The 15,223-nt window shown below is 35.0% G+C and overlaps 1 protein-coding gene across 1 annotated transcript in view; it reads right to left on the bottom strand.

Moving 5' to 3' along the window:
• CACNA1D (calcium voltage-gated channel subunit alpha1 D) overlaps window positions 1-15,223 on the bottom strand; it is a gene marked incomplete at both ends in the record, with an annotated part of 188,769 nt that overhangs the window by 37,779 nt on the left and 135,767 nt on the right. Inside the window, 5 exons of the mRNA XM_084292806.1 lie at window positions 422-487; window positions 1,246-1,374; window positions 1,794-1,832; window positions 12,314-12,397; window positions 14,965-14,994. Coding sequence (XP_084148932.1) covers window positions 422-487; window positions 1,246-1,374; window positions 1,794-1,832; window positions 12,314-12,397; window positions 14,965-14,994 — 348 coding nt within the window. The remainder of the gene's footprint in view (window positions 1-421; window positions 488-1,245; window positions 1,375-1,793; window positions 1,833-12,313; window positions 12,398-14,964; window positions 14,995-15,223) is intronic.

A 15,223-nucleotide genomic window follows, 5' to 3' on the forward strand; every position in this document is an offset into this window, starting at 1 on the left:
TAAATTTCTCTCATGGAAGACAGGAGAAAAAAAAAAAAAAGCCAGGATTTTAATGCCATATTCCCAGAACAAATCTGGGAATAAAGTAAAGAAGCCATGCATTCTTTCATACATTCATGCACAGGAAGAATAAGCCTCACAGTATACAAAAGAGGAATGGCTCCCCTCAGCAAATGAAGATACTAGAAGCTCACACCCAGTTCTTGTTTATCTTTTTGGAGTTTCTGACTGCCAAAATCATAGCCAATAAAAGGTTTCTACATTACTCTGAAAGCTCTGCCTCATACATAGCACCACTATCAAAGGAACATTTCAATAAGCACTTTGGTCAACCGGTCTCAAAGAAGCCAACACTGAGCTTTTGTTTAATACTAAGGAAACAAACAAACAAACAAGCAAACAAACAAAACCCTATAATTACCTGCATTCCAATGACAGCATAGATGAAGAACAGCATGGCTATCAGAAGGGCAACATAAGGCAGAGCCTAGGAAAGGGACAGGTGCATTGTCTTTTAATAATTTCACACCATAATTTCAATTTACATTTACAAAATAATTTCTCTGTATGCCATAGGTCTTCCCAGCTGTTTTCTTCTTATGCAAGTGCATAAAATGTTATTACCTGTCATTCTTAATATTCTGCCACATATAATGAACATGAACTTCGTTATATTTTAAATTACTTCTGCCAGTAATCCAGGGGGAAGAGCCATCTTTACCAGTTTCAGATTTTATTTTCATTACTACTTCTGACAACACAAATGTACTTCCCACTATACTACATTAACTTCACATTCTTCAGAATTTTCAGGAGACAGGATTGAAATATCTATTTGCTACACTTATGAAATCAGTTTTATACAAACAAAAGATTGAATTTCTCTTTTGTAGTCATATAATAAAAATACATAGAAGTAAAAGACCTGTGTGTGTCTAACCTGTAATTTTTTTAAATTATTTTCACAAAAAATCCTTTTTAGACATACCAAATAATTTCTTATGAAGTATTGTAAAAATCTCATTGTAACAGTTAACATCATATGACAAAGAATGACCCTTGGTCTCACTGAATTAACTGGCAAAGTTTCTTTTAGCTTTAACATGCAAATGAATTTAGAAATGTAATTACTGCTAGCATGAATTTCAAAAGAAATGTTATTTGCACTCTACAATGCATTATATCACAAAAATTGGTATGTATATAGTTGTAATAATTAAGCAACTTTAAATAAATTTTGCTAACCTGAAATGACTTAATAAATGTCCACAATAAAGTTCTGATCCCTTCTCCTCTGCTAAGCAGCTTCACCAACCTCATCACCCGGAAAAGACGGAAAAAAGTGATGGAGATTCTAGCGCTGTCTTCGGAGTTCTGAAGAGTATCATGGAGAAGTCAAACCAAATACAAACTCAAACATGCAACACTTCCAGATAAACAACATCAAATGCAAAGGTGGAAGAGGTAAGATTTGAAAATGTATCTTGAGGACCTTTTCACCTTGATAAGAATGATATGAAAGGAAAAATTACATGCTAAAAACACAGGACCTGTAGAAATGCTTCACACATCACATGCATTTCCAAGTTTTCTGGTTTGTTAATAAGGATCATGTTGGGTTTGTTTGTAGTAGACTTCAATAGTACATTGACAACAAATGCAAACCACTGCATACACCTTTGTAGTAGGACAGTTATGAAAAATACATAAAAAATTGGTGGAAAATAGAGACATGGTAAAAAGAATAAACTCAAGTAGAGGTAAAACCACCGGGGTCAGTTTACTAATCTTACCCCAGACTCATCAGTTGTGACTGTTTCAGTTGGCTTTGGCTTTAAGAAATTAAGAACATTAAATATTAAAATCAAGTAAAAGATCAAAAAATCAGCTTCACCATAAACAGAAGGAAGGACATTTTTCACTTCTAAACATAAATGAACATCTTTCAACTCAATGTACTCCTGGAACAGAACATTAAGTACTTATTAAAACCTTCCCTTAGCATTACACATTGGCTGACACACTAAAACACTGTTGGTGGCTGATATTAAATCTGCTAGTATAGAGCATGTTTAAGAGAATCAATGTAAACTAAATACAAAATAAAATGCCTACTCCCATGGTAAGCCAGTCAAAATTAGACACAAATTTCCATGGTTGTATGAAACTGTGGCAATAAGCCTTAAGTAAAACTCAAGAACAAAGCTTTGGGGTCAAACTGGCTTTTCAAGGTCCTTTTTCCAATGTGCTTCTCTTCAAAGTTGATTACTCCATCACTGGAACCTAACCATATTCAACAAATTGTTGTTGTATATCACATCAGGAGTTCATTTAAAGCAAAGTAATACACATGAGTTAATTTGTTCATTGATGAGCATCAGGACAGGCAGGCTTAAGAAGGACAGATTTTTCACTCAGCTGAAGTGGCAGACAAACATTTTTAGCACAGTAACACAAAAGCTAACTCTCCCATGGGGGTGCAAATGAGAAGGCAAAATTTGGAGTCTCTCATCACCCATAAAGTACCTGTACGTTTGAGCTGATATAGCAGGATTGGGCATGGAGAAAGGGCTTCAGGATTTAATTGACCTCTTTGAACAGATCTGTACAACCCGCATGAGCTACAGGTAGGGGAGAGAGGCATACCAACGTCTTGTTCAGAGCTAAACTCTTCTTCACTCCTGCGAAGAAGAAACTCACTTCTCTTTTTAAAATGTCTCTGTCCATCTTTGGAGAAATTGTCCCAATATACTAAATGGCCAGACAGGCAAATCAGCTATCAAAGCTTACAGGACCACATGTCTATGCTTGCTTGTGCATGGACAGATTCACTGCAGCTTTTTCAAAACTGAATGGAAAAGTCTTTAAAAACTTTATAGCACTACCAAAAATGGAATTTGGGAGGTTAGATCCAAGTGATGGCTCTTACTCTCTTGTCTAAAATGTACACCTTTTTCAAGTGGCACTTCTCAACAATTAGGGTCACATGCAGTAACCGTGATGCCTCCCCAGTGCTGCTTCCAACACACTGAGGATACATCGGGCACACTTTCAGTGCCGCACTTTTCTTTGAAACAGAGTAAGATCTCAAGCCTTGCTGTTACCTAGGATAAGACCCAGAAGGAAAGAAGGGAACAGAGAGCAGATGAGTCTTTTGAAAATACTAACAGTATATCATATGAACATACTATGGTAAAATAATGATAACAACAACAATATAAAAGGTAGCACTTTCCTGAATCCAGATCATTAGCAGTATTTATTAAAAGACTAATTGTTTTATTTGTTACTTTTTTTCAAAATATATATAATGAAGAAATCAAAAGTGGCTAAAAAACGAGATAAAAATAACCATTTGTTGAACTATATGCAATCTCTATATATGCATTACTGCCCTGCTAGGATTTCAGTATTTTCTGAAACAGTTCTAAAACTGTTTTAGGATTTATTAATAAAGCAAGGCATTAATGTTAACAAAGACCCAGATCTCATCATTAGACTTTAGTTAACAGACTTCAGTAAGTTTGTAAAATCAGCTATCATGTCTAAGCTTTGTAAGCACTTGTATAAAATACATATAAATAAAATGCTGTCAATAAAAGAGAGTTGCTGCATTAGAAATGCCCTGCGTATTTCAATAATTTGAAATAAAACCACCAAAATATTGATTAATGAGAAATCCATAATCACAAACAGCATAGATGCCAAAATACCACATCATAAATGCCAAAATACCACACAATGCTTAAACGATCTTACAAGGCTGTCTAACTACATCAGCAATAAACCTGGACTAGTACACACAGACCCACATTGTTACTGATTTTTCGGTACAGAAATAATTCCTCTTTATCTGAAACTTTTAAAGGAAACAGGTTTCATTACAACTTCTGCAGACGAGCCCTGAAATTTCACATTAATTTCTGATAACTGGCATGCTGAGACAGATAGTCCTAATCATTAATCAAATTAATTAGTATTCAATATTTTGTGTTATCAAAAATTAAATTAAGTATTTGACAGAAAGAGAACATATTAAATTACAACATCTTCACAAGCTGGCACTAGAAGAATGAAATAAAATGCTGGATTTTGCATTTGAGATCTTTCCCCAGTAGGAAAAGGATTGGGCCCCAATAATCTACAAATGGTATTAGGATAACAATGTATAATGGAATATATAATATCAGGATAAGCATACTTTAGTCCTACAGATTTTTAATTTCATCCCAAAAGAAAAAAATAATGAAGAAAGCATATGCATTAAGATCACTGGATTTTGTTATTAAAAAACTCATAAAAGGAACAATAGGTTAAAAAGAAAAAAAAACTTTTCCTGCATATTATGATTTTAATAAATGCTTAATTCCCAGTTTTTATACTGCAGACAGAGATCAGATTACCAAAACTGCATGTGAACAGTTCTACTTCCCACTGCAAATACTCAGGAGTGATGAGCGTAAAAGCCCCCTTTTTTTTTTTTTTTTTTTTTTTTTTTTTGACATGATGGCTGATTAGCTGCTGTTGGGCAGTGGTAGGATATCAAATGCAAGCAGTAAGAGCAGGCCAGGAAAATGCCCTGCTCACAAAAGAGAAATTGTGCAAAAACACCAGGGTACTGAGATGGGGACAAATGTTAGAAACAAAGAATGAAAACAAACTCCTGGTACCTGAGGAGTATTTTCCACTGGAGATGAAAACATTAAACTTCTGCCCATCACTGGCCAACTGTTTTGGGTACTGACATTTTAAAATGAGTGTATCTGATTTTTTACCCTCTCTGGCACTTCTCTCTGATAATACATCAGCTCAGTTCACATTATGAATAATAATTCCAATTAATTTAGTATACTGACAGATCAGAAGCAATATTCATGCTTCTTTAAGGGAAATGCTAATCTAAGAGATAAATTAACATTTGTTTATGTCGAGCCAGCACCAGTTATAATAACATCTGGGAAACTAAGATTTTGACACAATTTTCAGTAACAAAGAGATTGACAACAGTGAACATCTGCTTCCTTCAGATAAGGAAAAAAACATATACTATCCAAACACAAACTTATTTACAATTTCAGTAATATTGCTTAACATGTACACACACAAGTATGTGGCACATTATGTAGGAAAAGTATTGAATAGAATTGAGATGGGGCAGGTTGAGTAGTATCTTTGGAGGACAGTTGCTGACAAAACTGCAAGTCCAAGTATTTTTTTGTGGCCAGGCTGTGCCTACAAACTGCTCTCCCCTCACCTTCCAGCAATGATTCCAACACTACCCGTGTCCCAGACATGGGCACTGAATGGCCATTCTCACATTTTTTGTCCCCCGTGGGACTACATGATTTTGAAGATGGCAGCTGTGCTTCTGGTATTACTGCTACAAGTCTGGTAATGGGCACAAGGTTAGAGCAAAGCTAGAATATTTATTTTTATATGAGCAGCTTCTGCTTTCACCACTTGCCCAACAGATGCACTGAGATGAGGTAAACAAGGACAGAGACTGGCTTAATTATTCTCCTCTCTGTCAGCCATGTGCCAGCTACACTGAGAGCCTAGTTCAGCAAAGCACCTCATCTCTCCGTAAATTTAAGCCACTTCTTAAATACTTCAAATAGACTCTAAATCAGTAACTTATATATATTTTTCTTAATCACAGCTTAATATAGCAGTTTTCTTCTCAAAATAATCCTAACCCTCAAAAAAGATTAACCAATGATCAGCCAAAATTTCTGATTCACTAATTAAAATGTTTGCAACCTGCTGGTATTTATTACTGCTTACAAAAAAAAAAAAAAAAAAAAAAAAGGCGCATTTCCTAATCTGTAATTCCTCTTTCCATCTCCTCAGATTGCAATTAAAGCTCCAAATAAACATCCTAACTTTGGAAAAGCTTCAATGTCAAAACTGTGATCAGTGTGAAACTGATTGCACCATGCATTGGAAGCAAACCATAGTTCTGTGTTTAAGGAAAAAATAAAAAATTAAAATAAAAAACATGGTGCAAAACTGTGGATGTTAGTAGGCAGTTCTGAACAAATTTCTTGTTATATTTTGTGCCGAAGTGTACTACAGTATGCAAAGCAAATTAACACATAATGATGATGGAATCACAATTTTAAAAATAGCAGGAAATATGCAAATGACAAATGCATGCAATGACAGTAACATACACAGGAAAGCATTCAGGTTGCCAAAATATCTTCAGAAACATGTAGTGTATGTGCACCTCTGTATGTATACATGATTCCTTCAGAGCATAATTACTGGGATTCAAATTAGCTACCAAGTAATTAGTAGCAATTCTTATCGCTCTCTATATTCCCTGTTCAACACGAATCAAAAGCCCATATGCATCATTTAGTAAAAACTTTGAGTCAATGTGAAGAACCCCAAGATAGTATATTAAGAAGCATATTTTTCCTTGTTTTCTAGAGTATTTAATACTCTAAATTCATAACATCTGTTGTTGACATGGGATACTGTTCTCATAACAGTCCAAAATATATTCAGTTGTACAATAACTAAGTTGTAAGTATTAATATCTTCATGGAAGCAATTCCAAAACTGGAATCCAGAATCTCTTACAGGAGGTGGATGTGAGTTATGCAAGAGCGAGCCCCAGCCGTCCCAGCAGATGCTCCACAAGCAGCCTAGCAAACAAAAAGTCTCCCACTGTCCTCAAGTCAGTGTTACACGCTGCATAGTGCTGAAATGGTGACAATTTGGCTCCTTCCTGACAAATGACAGAATATCTGATTCTGGTTCTGTGAGAGACATTTTTTGGTCAATCTCATTGCTACTAACCACTGTTAGCTGTTACGGTAGCGTAAGCACTGAGTAAGTCTCACATGTTTACAGTGCTGAGTTCCATATGAACAGATCTTTCTGAGGCGCTTAGGAGGAAGATATAAGCTCTTCTTTGAAGTCCTACTTCAGCAAAGAACCTGACTCTTACTGAACGTGAAGCATAAGATTAGGTTCACAGGGGCTGCATTAAACATTTTCACAAATTAAAAGGAAAGTGAACTCTCCGTCATTTTCTTGACATTTTGGCAGCACATGAATGATAAAAAATGTGAATCAAAACCTCTGTATCTACTACTGTATGTCAGTGTGATCATGCCTTTAAGTCATCTAGTGCTGGTCATCCAAATGGTTTCTGAACCATCAAATATGAAGATAATTTTTGTACAGTCAGATCAGGTTGAACCATGTCTATTATTTCCATTTAAGAGTTTATTCATTTTCTTGGAATTTATTTCCACTTATTTCTCTCTCATTGCCTTAAGTTAAGGATGTTCATCTCCCAGAATGGGCTGACCACATATTGAGTCTCACAACCACCACCCTGTTGTTGTTTTTGTGTGTGTGTGTGTGTATGTTTGTTTTGTTTTGTTTAAGTCAAAAGGAACCATTTTTATGACCACACAAGATCTTGTGTGTCATGTGAAATTTTTTGAAAACAAAAGGTTACAAAAAAGCCAAAATAATTATATAGATTTTAGTAGTGCTTTTAAATTTTGTATTTCTATACCATATATATATTTACTTATATATACTTGCCTCTAAAAATTTCTAAAAATAAAATGAACATGAAAACCAATTAGGCTCATGAAAAGAACTGGTTAAAGGAAAGGATATTAAATGACAAAGTGAAAAAAAAATCATAGAAAATAGTGTGTTGCCAAAATATATGTTGCTCTGAGGTGGTTCATTTCTGGAGCCGGTCAGTGATCCAGTCCTTGAGAATGCCAAGCAGTCCTGTAAATTGCTGAACACCTTAAATACATTGATTTCCATGGGCACTGAAATATTCAAAGCACAGTAATTTCCTGGACAGAGTGTAAATGGGAGGTTACTGGATCAGAAGAATCAGCCTCAGGGCACCATACACATTATCATAAAATTTCAAAAAAATAAGAAAAGGAACAGCAAAATAAAAAGAACATACTTAATTTCCAAAACTTAATACTGAAATCAAGGAGATACGTAACTAGAAAGTCTAACCCACTCACTTGAAAAAAACTGGGTCAGATACAATATTGTTAAAATTGCTGGCCTTTGGAATGAGTCTGAATGTATACAGCTAAAATGTCACAACAAGGTCAAGTTGTTCCCACCGCATGAGGCAACTATGTACGCAAATCAATAAGAATGTTTAATTCATCTCAAGTCTCTGTACGTTATTTTAGGTATTCACATCCTTTTAAATCTTCATTTATACTGACCAACTAAGTGGGCTGCAACTTGATCAACAAGATCTGGGTTTACATCAGTGCTAGCACATTACACTGTTTCAGACCACCCCTCCAACAAGGCTGAGCTTCCTCAGTTTAAGTAGTTTCTCTACTGGGAATTTATACAGGTGCCATTTCAATGGTGCCTGAAATTCCATTGAAAACAAAGCCTTGTTAGCATCTTAGCAGAGCTGTGGATTTTCCAGGATCACTGTCATTGTTAGATAAAAGTAAGGATGGAATGGTATATTTCCAAATGCTGAAGAAAATATTGAGAAAGAGATTCTAAAACACTAAATTTGTATTACACAAGCTGACACAAAACTAATGAAGTAGGAATAATTCAATAGAATCAAAACAATAAAAGTCATTAAAGTTCCCTAGACACTGTAGTATACACTGTTTCATGCTAAAAATGGGAAATCAAGCCCAGAATTATACTGAAACTGAAACACATTCATCACTTGCACAAACAAAGCACACACAAAAAAAGTGAAAAAAAAGACCAGAAACAGACAATACTTAGTACACAAACAGTCTGCTGTGCAGTGCTCAAAGACATCAAAGATAAGACTTTTGTCTAGTGAGTATATTATGAAAAAGTAAGAAATGCAGTGCTAGTTCTTGACTGTGGGGTGTACTTTAGCTGAAGATCACTACTTGATCTCCAGAGTAGTTTCAAGACAAGTGAGTGAATCACTAAAAAGTCCGTGTTCATCACAGCTGAAAGCTCAGCAGTGATCAGTTACAAGTAATGCTGTCAAATTAACACTGTCCATACAGCAACAAATGCAGGGACATCTATAATTGCAAAAGTACATTTTGAGATATTTTTTAATGTCTTCATTAAGGACAATGTCTTCAGTAAGGACATTAGGGACAGCAATTCTTAATGAGTAGGAGTACCACTCCTTCATTTTCTTTCCAGTAATGCAGTCAGTCATTAGACTCTTGATCAATTTAACATAAAATCGGTAAATAAAATTTAAGGTGAATCAGGCATAAAATTATTTTGATTGTGATTATTCTTTGAGCTGGCTGTATGTGGAATTTGCAGCTGTATAGAGGAATTTGAAGTCCTTAGTGAGACAATAAACTGTGCGCGCACTTGAAGGCATTCTGCCATCTTAAAAATAAATAAATAAAAGAATACATTTGTTTTCTATATTTGTGTGAAATGTATTTATAATATGTATTATTATGCTTACCAAATAGACTAGAACCTAAGAAGTTTAAAAACCATGCACATCACTGTTTCTCAGCAGCAGCTATTGCAGTTAATTGATGTTATCGAAGCCAAAGCTAATACGAACTGAAGGGAGACCTGTATGGGCACAGTATGAGAACTGTCTCCTTTGGCAAGCAGCCATATCCTTGCTCATCTACTCACTTCTGCCTCACTAAGGCCCATGCTTTTGCCAGTAGCTTGTGCTCAGCACCTGATCCAGGCAACTGTGAAGCCCCCGGTCACTTGCAGAAGCAGAGCTCGCAGAGCTATCAGTAGGAAGAAGGGCTGTGCTGTGGGTGAAGGCTGTGTAAACTCACAGGGATGGCAAAAGTAATCTTCATCAAACCAGAGGAACCAAAACAAACCATTGAAACAAAACCTCGGTCTAGACTAGCCCAAGAAATCCAAGCTCCTGGTCAGGTGGTTTACAGATCACTGATCTGAACAAAGCATTTTAGTTTCATTTTGTTTTGTTTTCTCCTCATTCTGGAATGCCTGGAACAGATCACAGCCTTTTCAAACACAGTTTCTATTCCATGTTCCTCAGCAACCTTTTTACTCAGGTATTCTCAGTTCCAAAATTAAGTTACTGTCTAATTGAAGGTCAGGGTATCATTTCTGCTATTCACTGGAGCACTGTGATCCTAAGAATCTGGCTGCTGGCATGAACCACTTTGAAAAATACATTTTAATCTACCTTTTCTCTGAGAAACTGTTTCAATTAAATGGCAGTGATAGCCACAGAAAGGATAGCCAACTTTAAAAAACAAATGAACAAACAAATAAAACATACAGCATATATTTATTCTTTGAATGCTTTTTAGTGAAGTTAAAATCTGGGTTTTACAGAAGTGCTATATAGTGTTAAGGGTTTGCTCTCTACTTTCTTTTGATAAAAATATATCTAGAACCAAAATGTGAACACTCTTAGCAGACTCTTTTTTTTGATTTGGTAACAGTATGCAATGCATAGGGCTTAAGAGCCACTGTACACTGGCCCCCATTAAGACTTTGGGTATATCACAACTTTTCTGCCTTGCTTCTCTCGAATAGAAAATAGAGATATTGCAATTATATTCACCACTTAAGAGTATTTACTGAAAATTTAAAGTTTTTTCAAAGATGTTGCATGTTAACTATCCCTACTGAAAAGAAAGCATTTGGGTAAATAATAAAATCTATCAGAGACAAAAAAAAGGAAAAAAAAAAATAAAAAAATAAAGGTATCTAGCAAGTAGCTTACTAAACCAATTTTATGAGAAAATGAAGGTTTTTAGCCAGCTCATAAAGTGGGACTGATGCACAGAAATATGCAATCTCCAAATAAGATAATACCAAGAAACCACTTACATCTACAGCTTTCTCTGATTAATCTGTTCTTTGATAGGTGTGAATGCTGGGGACCTGCATCTCCGTAGGTATTTGTGGATAATTTTGTTCTCAGAATGCCAAGCAGACACGATCTCCAGCAGGTGTAATATGCTAACTACACCTGCTGAGTGTGCACTCATTGAGCATTTTTGGTTGCTGAGTTGGATGTAAGTCTCACTATCTTCAGTCTCCCTTTTTGAGCTCTTGACACGCACTAAAGAGAAGAGGCATTTTCCTCTGAAATTTCATTTTGACTAGTTAAAGAAACATGTATGTATGGACAGCATTTGCTCCAGAGCTGTTCTGTGGTTTGTTATCTTTCATTTATCTTTTTTTGTCATACAGCTTTCCTTGTTAAAACCAGCAAGTCATAAAGAAAATAAGAAAAAATCACAATTTCTCTCTTTTTATTGTCGGAATACCTACACATGTAGTGGCCATTAATCAAACTTTTGGTGAAAAGATGGAGTCTTCAAATAATTTTAAGAGTAAATTGAATTTCAAAACATTTACTGCAGTATTGGAAAAGGAAAAAAAAGGGGGAGAAGGGGATTAACATTCTATTTTCCATGGCATGAAAGTCCTTATTTTCTCTTTGTACCTTTCTTCCACTACCTCATGAGACATAGATGCTAAAACCACTTTATAAAACGTACCTCCCATGGGAAAAAAAATAATTATTTGTTAAGCTAAGCCATTAAAACAATTTACAGATGCTTAAATTATCTGAGTCAAGCTACATACAAAAATCATTGGGCTTCAAATAAAATAGCAATTGAGGCTTCATTTCATTTTAAACATTCTATATATTAAAAAAAAAAATCCAAACATAAATAGAAAGATATAATTCCATTGTTTTACTATACTGTGTGCACGTGAAGTTTTACTTGTTTATAGTTCTATAATAACAGCTTGTATGAACATCTATGTCAATATTTTGGTCTTCAATTTCAGTATAAAGCATACTTTTGTTAAAAAAAGAGAATTTGGGGATATAAAGTTTACATTTTCTGTATTTCTTGATGACAGCAATTACTTTTTAGTGCATGAACAGTTGCTACTTACATTAACTTCTGTTATAGCAATATCAACGACGCTACCAACAACAATTAAGGCATCAAAAGTGTTCCATGCATCAGTGAAATAGTGCTGTTAGGACAAGCATTCAGCAGAAAGAGAGCAAGAGAAAAACACAAACAGAAAAAGAGAAGAAAAGGACAGTGTTATAACACAGAAACACTCTAGACTTCTCTGATGTACCACTATACAATCTTTCCCTTTTCTTAGCTAAAAAAATTGGTAGAAAAAAAAAGGCTATTTATTTCCCATATCAACATAATTGACCTATGAATGGTCTGTACTCAAACTTTAGAAACATCAGATCAAAATCTGTGACTTGTCCAGATGATGGAAATAGTGGGGAGACAGAGAAAGAGAAGTAGGGACTGGGGAAAGTAAGCTGGGGTATACTCACATCAGCTTCACTGAGAACGACGTCTACTATGCTGCCAATAACGATGAGGGAGTCAAACGTATTCCAGGCATCACTAAAATAGCCCTGAACAGAGCAGGCAGGGTGCAAACGTTTGTGATTACACATGAAATGTCAAATATTTGCATACTTCTGTTTAGTTTTGCATAAACAGAAATTAGTTAAACAAAACCTGTGATCTAATGAGAAAACAAAACAAAACAAACAATATTGCCTACTGAAGGAAAAGCAACATATATGTGCATGTGTGCGTGTGTGTATATATATACACATTATATGTATACATGTACAGACACACACACAGACACACGCGCGCACTACACATGCATAACGCACCATTAGATAAGCATGACTTTGGCAAGCAAGCCATCATCCAAAACTGTTGTCTGGGACTAACCAGCAAGGCTGAAAAATTCTGATATATATAACCTAACAAGCACAACAAAATCCCTTTAACCATATTTCTACAGGACCAAGCCAATTGAAACCTCCTTAGCATTAATGATGTGATGTCCTACCTAGGTAACTGGTAAAGAATATTTAAGGGTCATCACTGTTTATGAATGCACAATTATTATCAAAGTAAAACTGTGCAATAAAATATTGCAGAACTGACTTAATCTTCTATTTCAGACCCAATGACCTCTTAAGGTCCCTTCCAACCCTTATAATTCTGTGATTCTGACTCTATTGATAAAGAAGGTTTAATATAGAAACCTACATTTGCTGTTAGGGCCTGATTCTGTAACCTGTGCTAGGAAGCAAAGCACCTTGAACAAGTTCTTAAGGCTTTTAATGCAGCCAGTCCAATGTCTGAAAATTTATTTTCATAAATCATTTAGTCACCCTTCCAACATTTATGCCTTTAAATATATTCTCTTATGGATATGTTAGTAGTCCACTGCTGCAAATTGTTATAAACTAGTATCTTCCAGCAAGAACCCGAATTAGCTGTGTCTACTGCAATCAAAAGTGCATGTTTGTGCAAGAAGATATTTGGGAAGAAATCAGGAGGTGAGTTACAGGATCGCCTGTCACTGCAAACAAATCAAGGTGTATTATGCTGCTGAAGGCAAGTCTATCAATACAAGATACGTAGGTTTCCTACAAATTGTGGATTTTGCCTAGTTATTACAGAAGTTCAGAACTGCACAAGTTTCTTTACTCATCCTTTCTGTCATTCAGATATAATGACTTAAGAGCCTATCACGGCTAAGGATTGTACATTATATTTCAAAGGCTGCAACGTACATGTTGTACATGTGCATTCTGCTTCCAGGTAATTCATTTTAAAGTAGTAATTTGTTAGTTGCTGTTGCAGTTCTAAAAAGTTAATTTAGCAAAAAGTTAAAAATAACAAGTATGCTGTTCTTACCTGATGTCTAGTTTCACTTATTATTATGCTACTTGTTATAAGATAATGTTTTAGTTGAGTAGTTTAAGTTGTTATGTATGTTTACCACAGAAAATAAAAATCTGAATATTTTTTTTTTTAATTTAGAAGTGGAAAATATTTTTCTCAACATTTTAAACTGTTAGGACTTATAGTAACTGTTCATTTTAAAAGTTACACCTGTGTACATGATGATTTAAAAAAGTGAATGTTAAATTTGCTCTTAGAAACTACGGAAGAGCTGCCACAGCAGATGACAGCTCTATAGAGTATTCCAGGAGAGAAAGCACTGAGCAGGTTCAGGAAAGCCTCCTTCTAAGGCTAGTCTTTGCTCCCAGAAATACTGTACTTATTAACACTACTCCATTTTAAATTTTAGCTCCTTTATAAAGAAAATTGTTATAATAATTCCTTCATTTAAGGAAGGAGCTGTAGGAGGAAAATCGGTCAGAGAATGATTATCTCTACAACCCATTGTGGCACATGATTTCTTTCTCTGGGATTAATCATCAATTCCAGTCTTGAGGCAAAAGGCAACGTTCATGGATTTGGCTTCCTGAACAAACACACCCACATCTGAGAGCTCCTTCTCAACTCCCTGTCACTCCTTTATCCATCCCACCTCACCAAAACAAACCATTTGCAAAGTCCTGCTAAACTTCATGTTCAACCATCCAAAGTTACTGAGATTTATAATCCTGAAGAGATTGGCAGCTGCCAGCTAAAGGCAGCAGCTATATTCTCATGACACTCTTCCTTGTCATTTATATGCCTTACTTCTCTTATTTAAAAGAAATATCTTTGATTTTAACCTAATTTTATATACATACATATTTAAAAGACTACTGGCAAACAGCAAAATGATAATCAGCACAATCCTGAGGTGTGCTATCCATCTTCACCTACAAAGCAACCAAAAAAGGTTCTCCAAATAAAGGTTAATTTCAGCTATAGTAAAAGTGATGTGACTAGACATGCTATAATATAAAGCACTTAAATAACAAATTCACATTTCAATTCAATACTGCTAAAATACTTTAAACATTTATTTTATGAAACCTTTTCCAACAGTATAGACAAATATTGTTCAAAGTAATATGTAAAGCAAAAGCATACAAACAAAAAAAAAAGAAAAGAAAGATGGTTTTGGAAAAGGGAGGAATGGACAAGTCACAGCAAATAAACATCATGCAAATAAGTTGTTTTCACCACTGCAATAACCCAAAATCAATTCACTTACTAGCCATCTTTCCTTTTTTCTTACAAAAATCTGATGTAAAATGACATGGAAAATCATTACAAGTTTAAGTAACAGCTGACTATAATGAAGCTGAACATATGGTATGTGTTGATGCATAGTTTTATATTTCATTGCTATATTTTGTTTTGTAATGTACTGACCATACTAAGTAACAAACTTTAGCGTATGTGGAGAATGACATGGAGAAAAATATGCCTGCTCTTTTACCTTATATTGTGAAAAATTTATTCATTTAGAA

Source organism: Netta rufina (genome assembly GCF_964035555.1).
Source record: "Netta rufina genome assembly, chromosome: 10".
NCBI classification, from domain to species: Eukaryota; Metazoa; Chordata; class Aves; order Anseriformes; family Anatidae; genus Netta; species Netta rufina.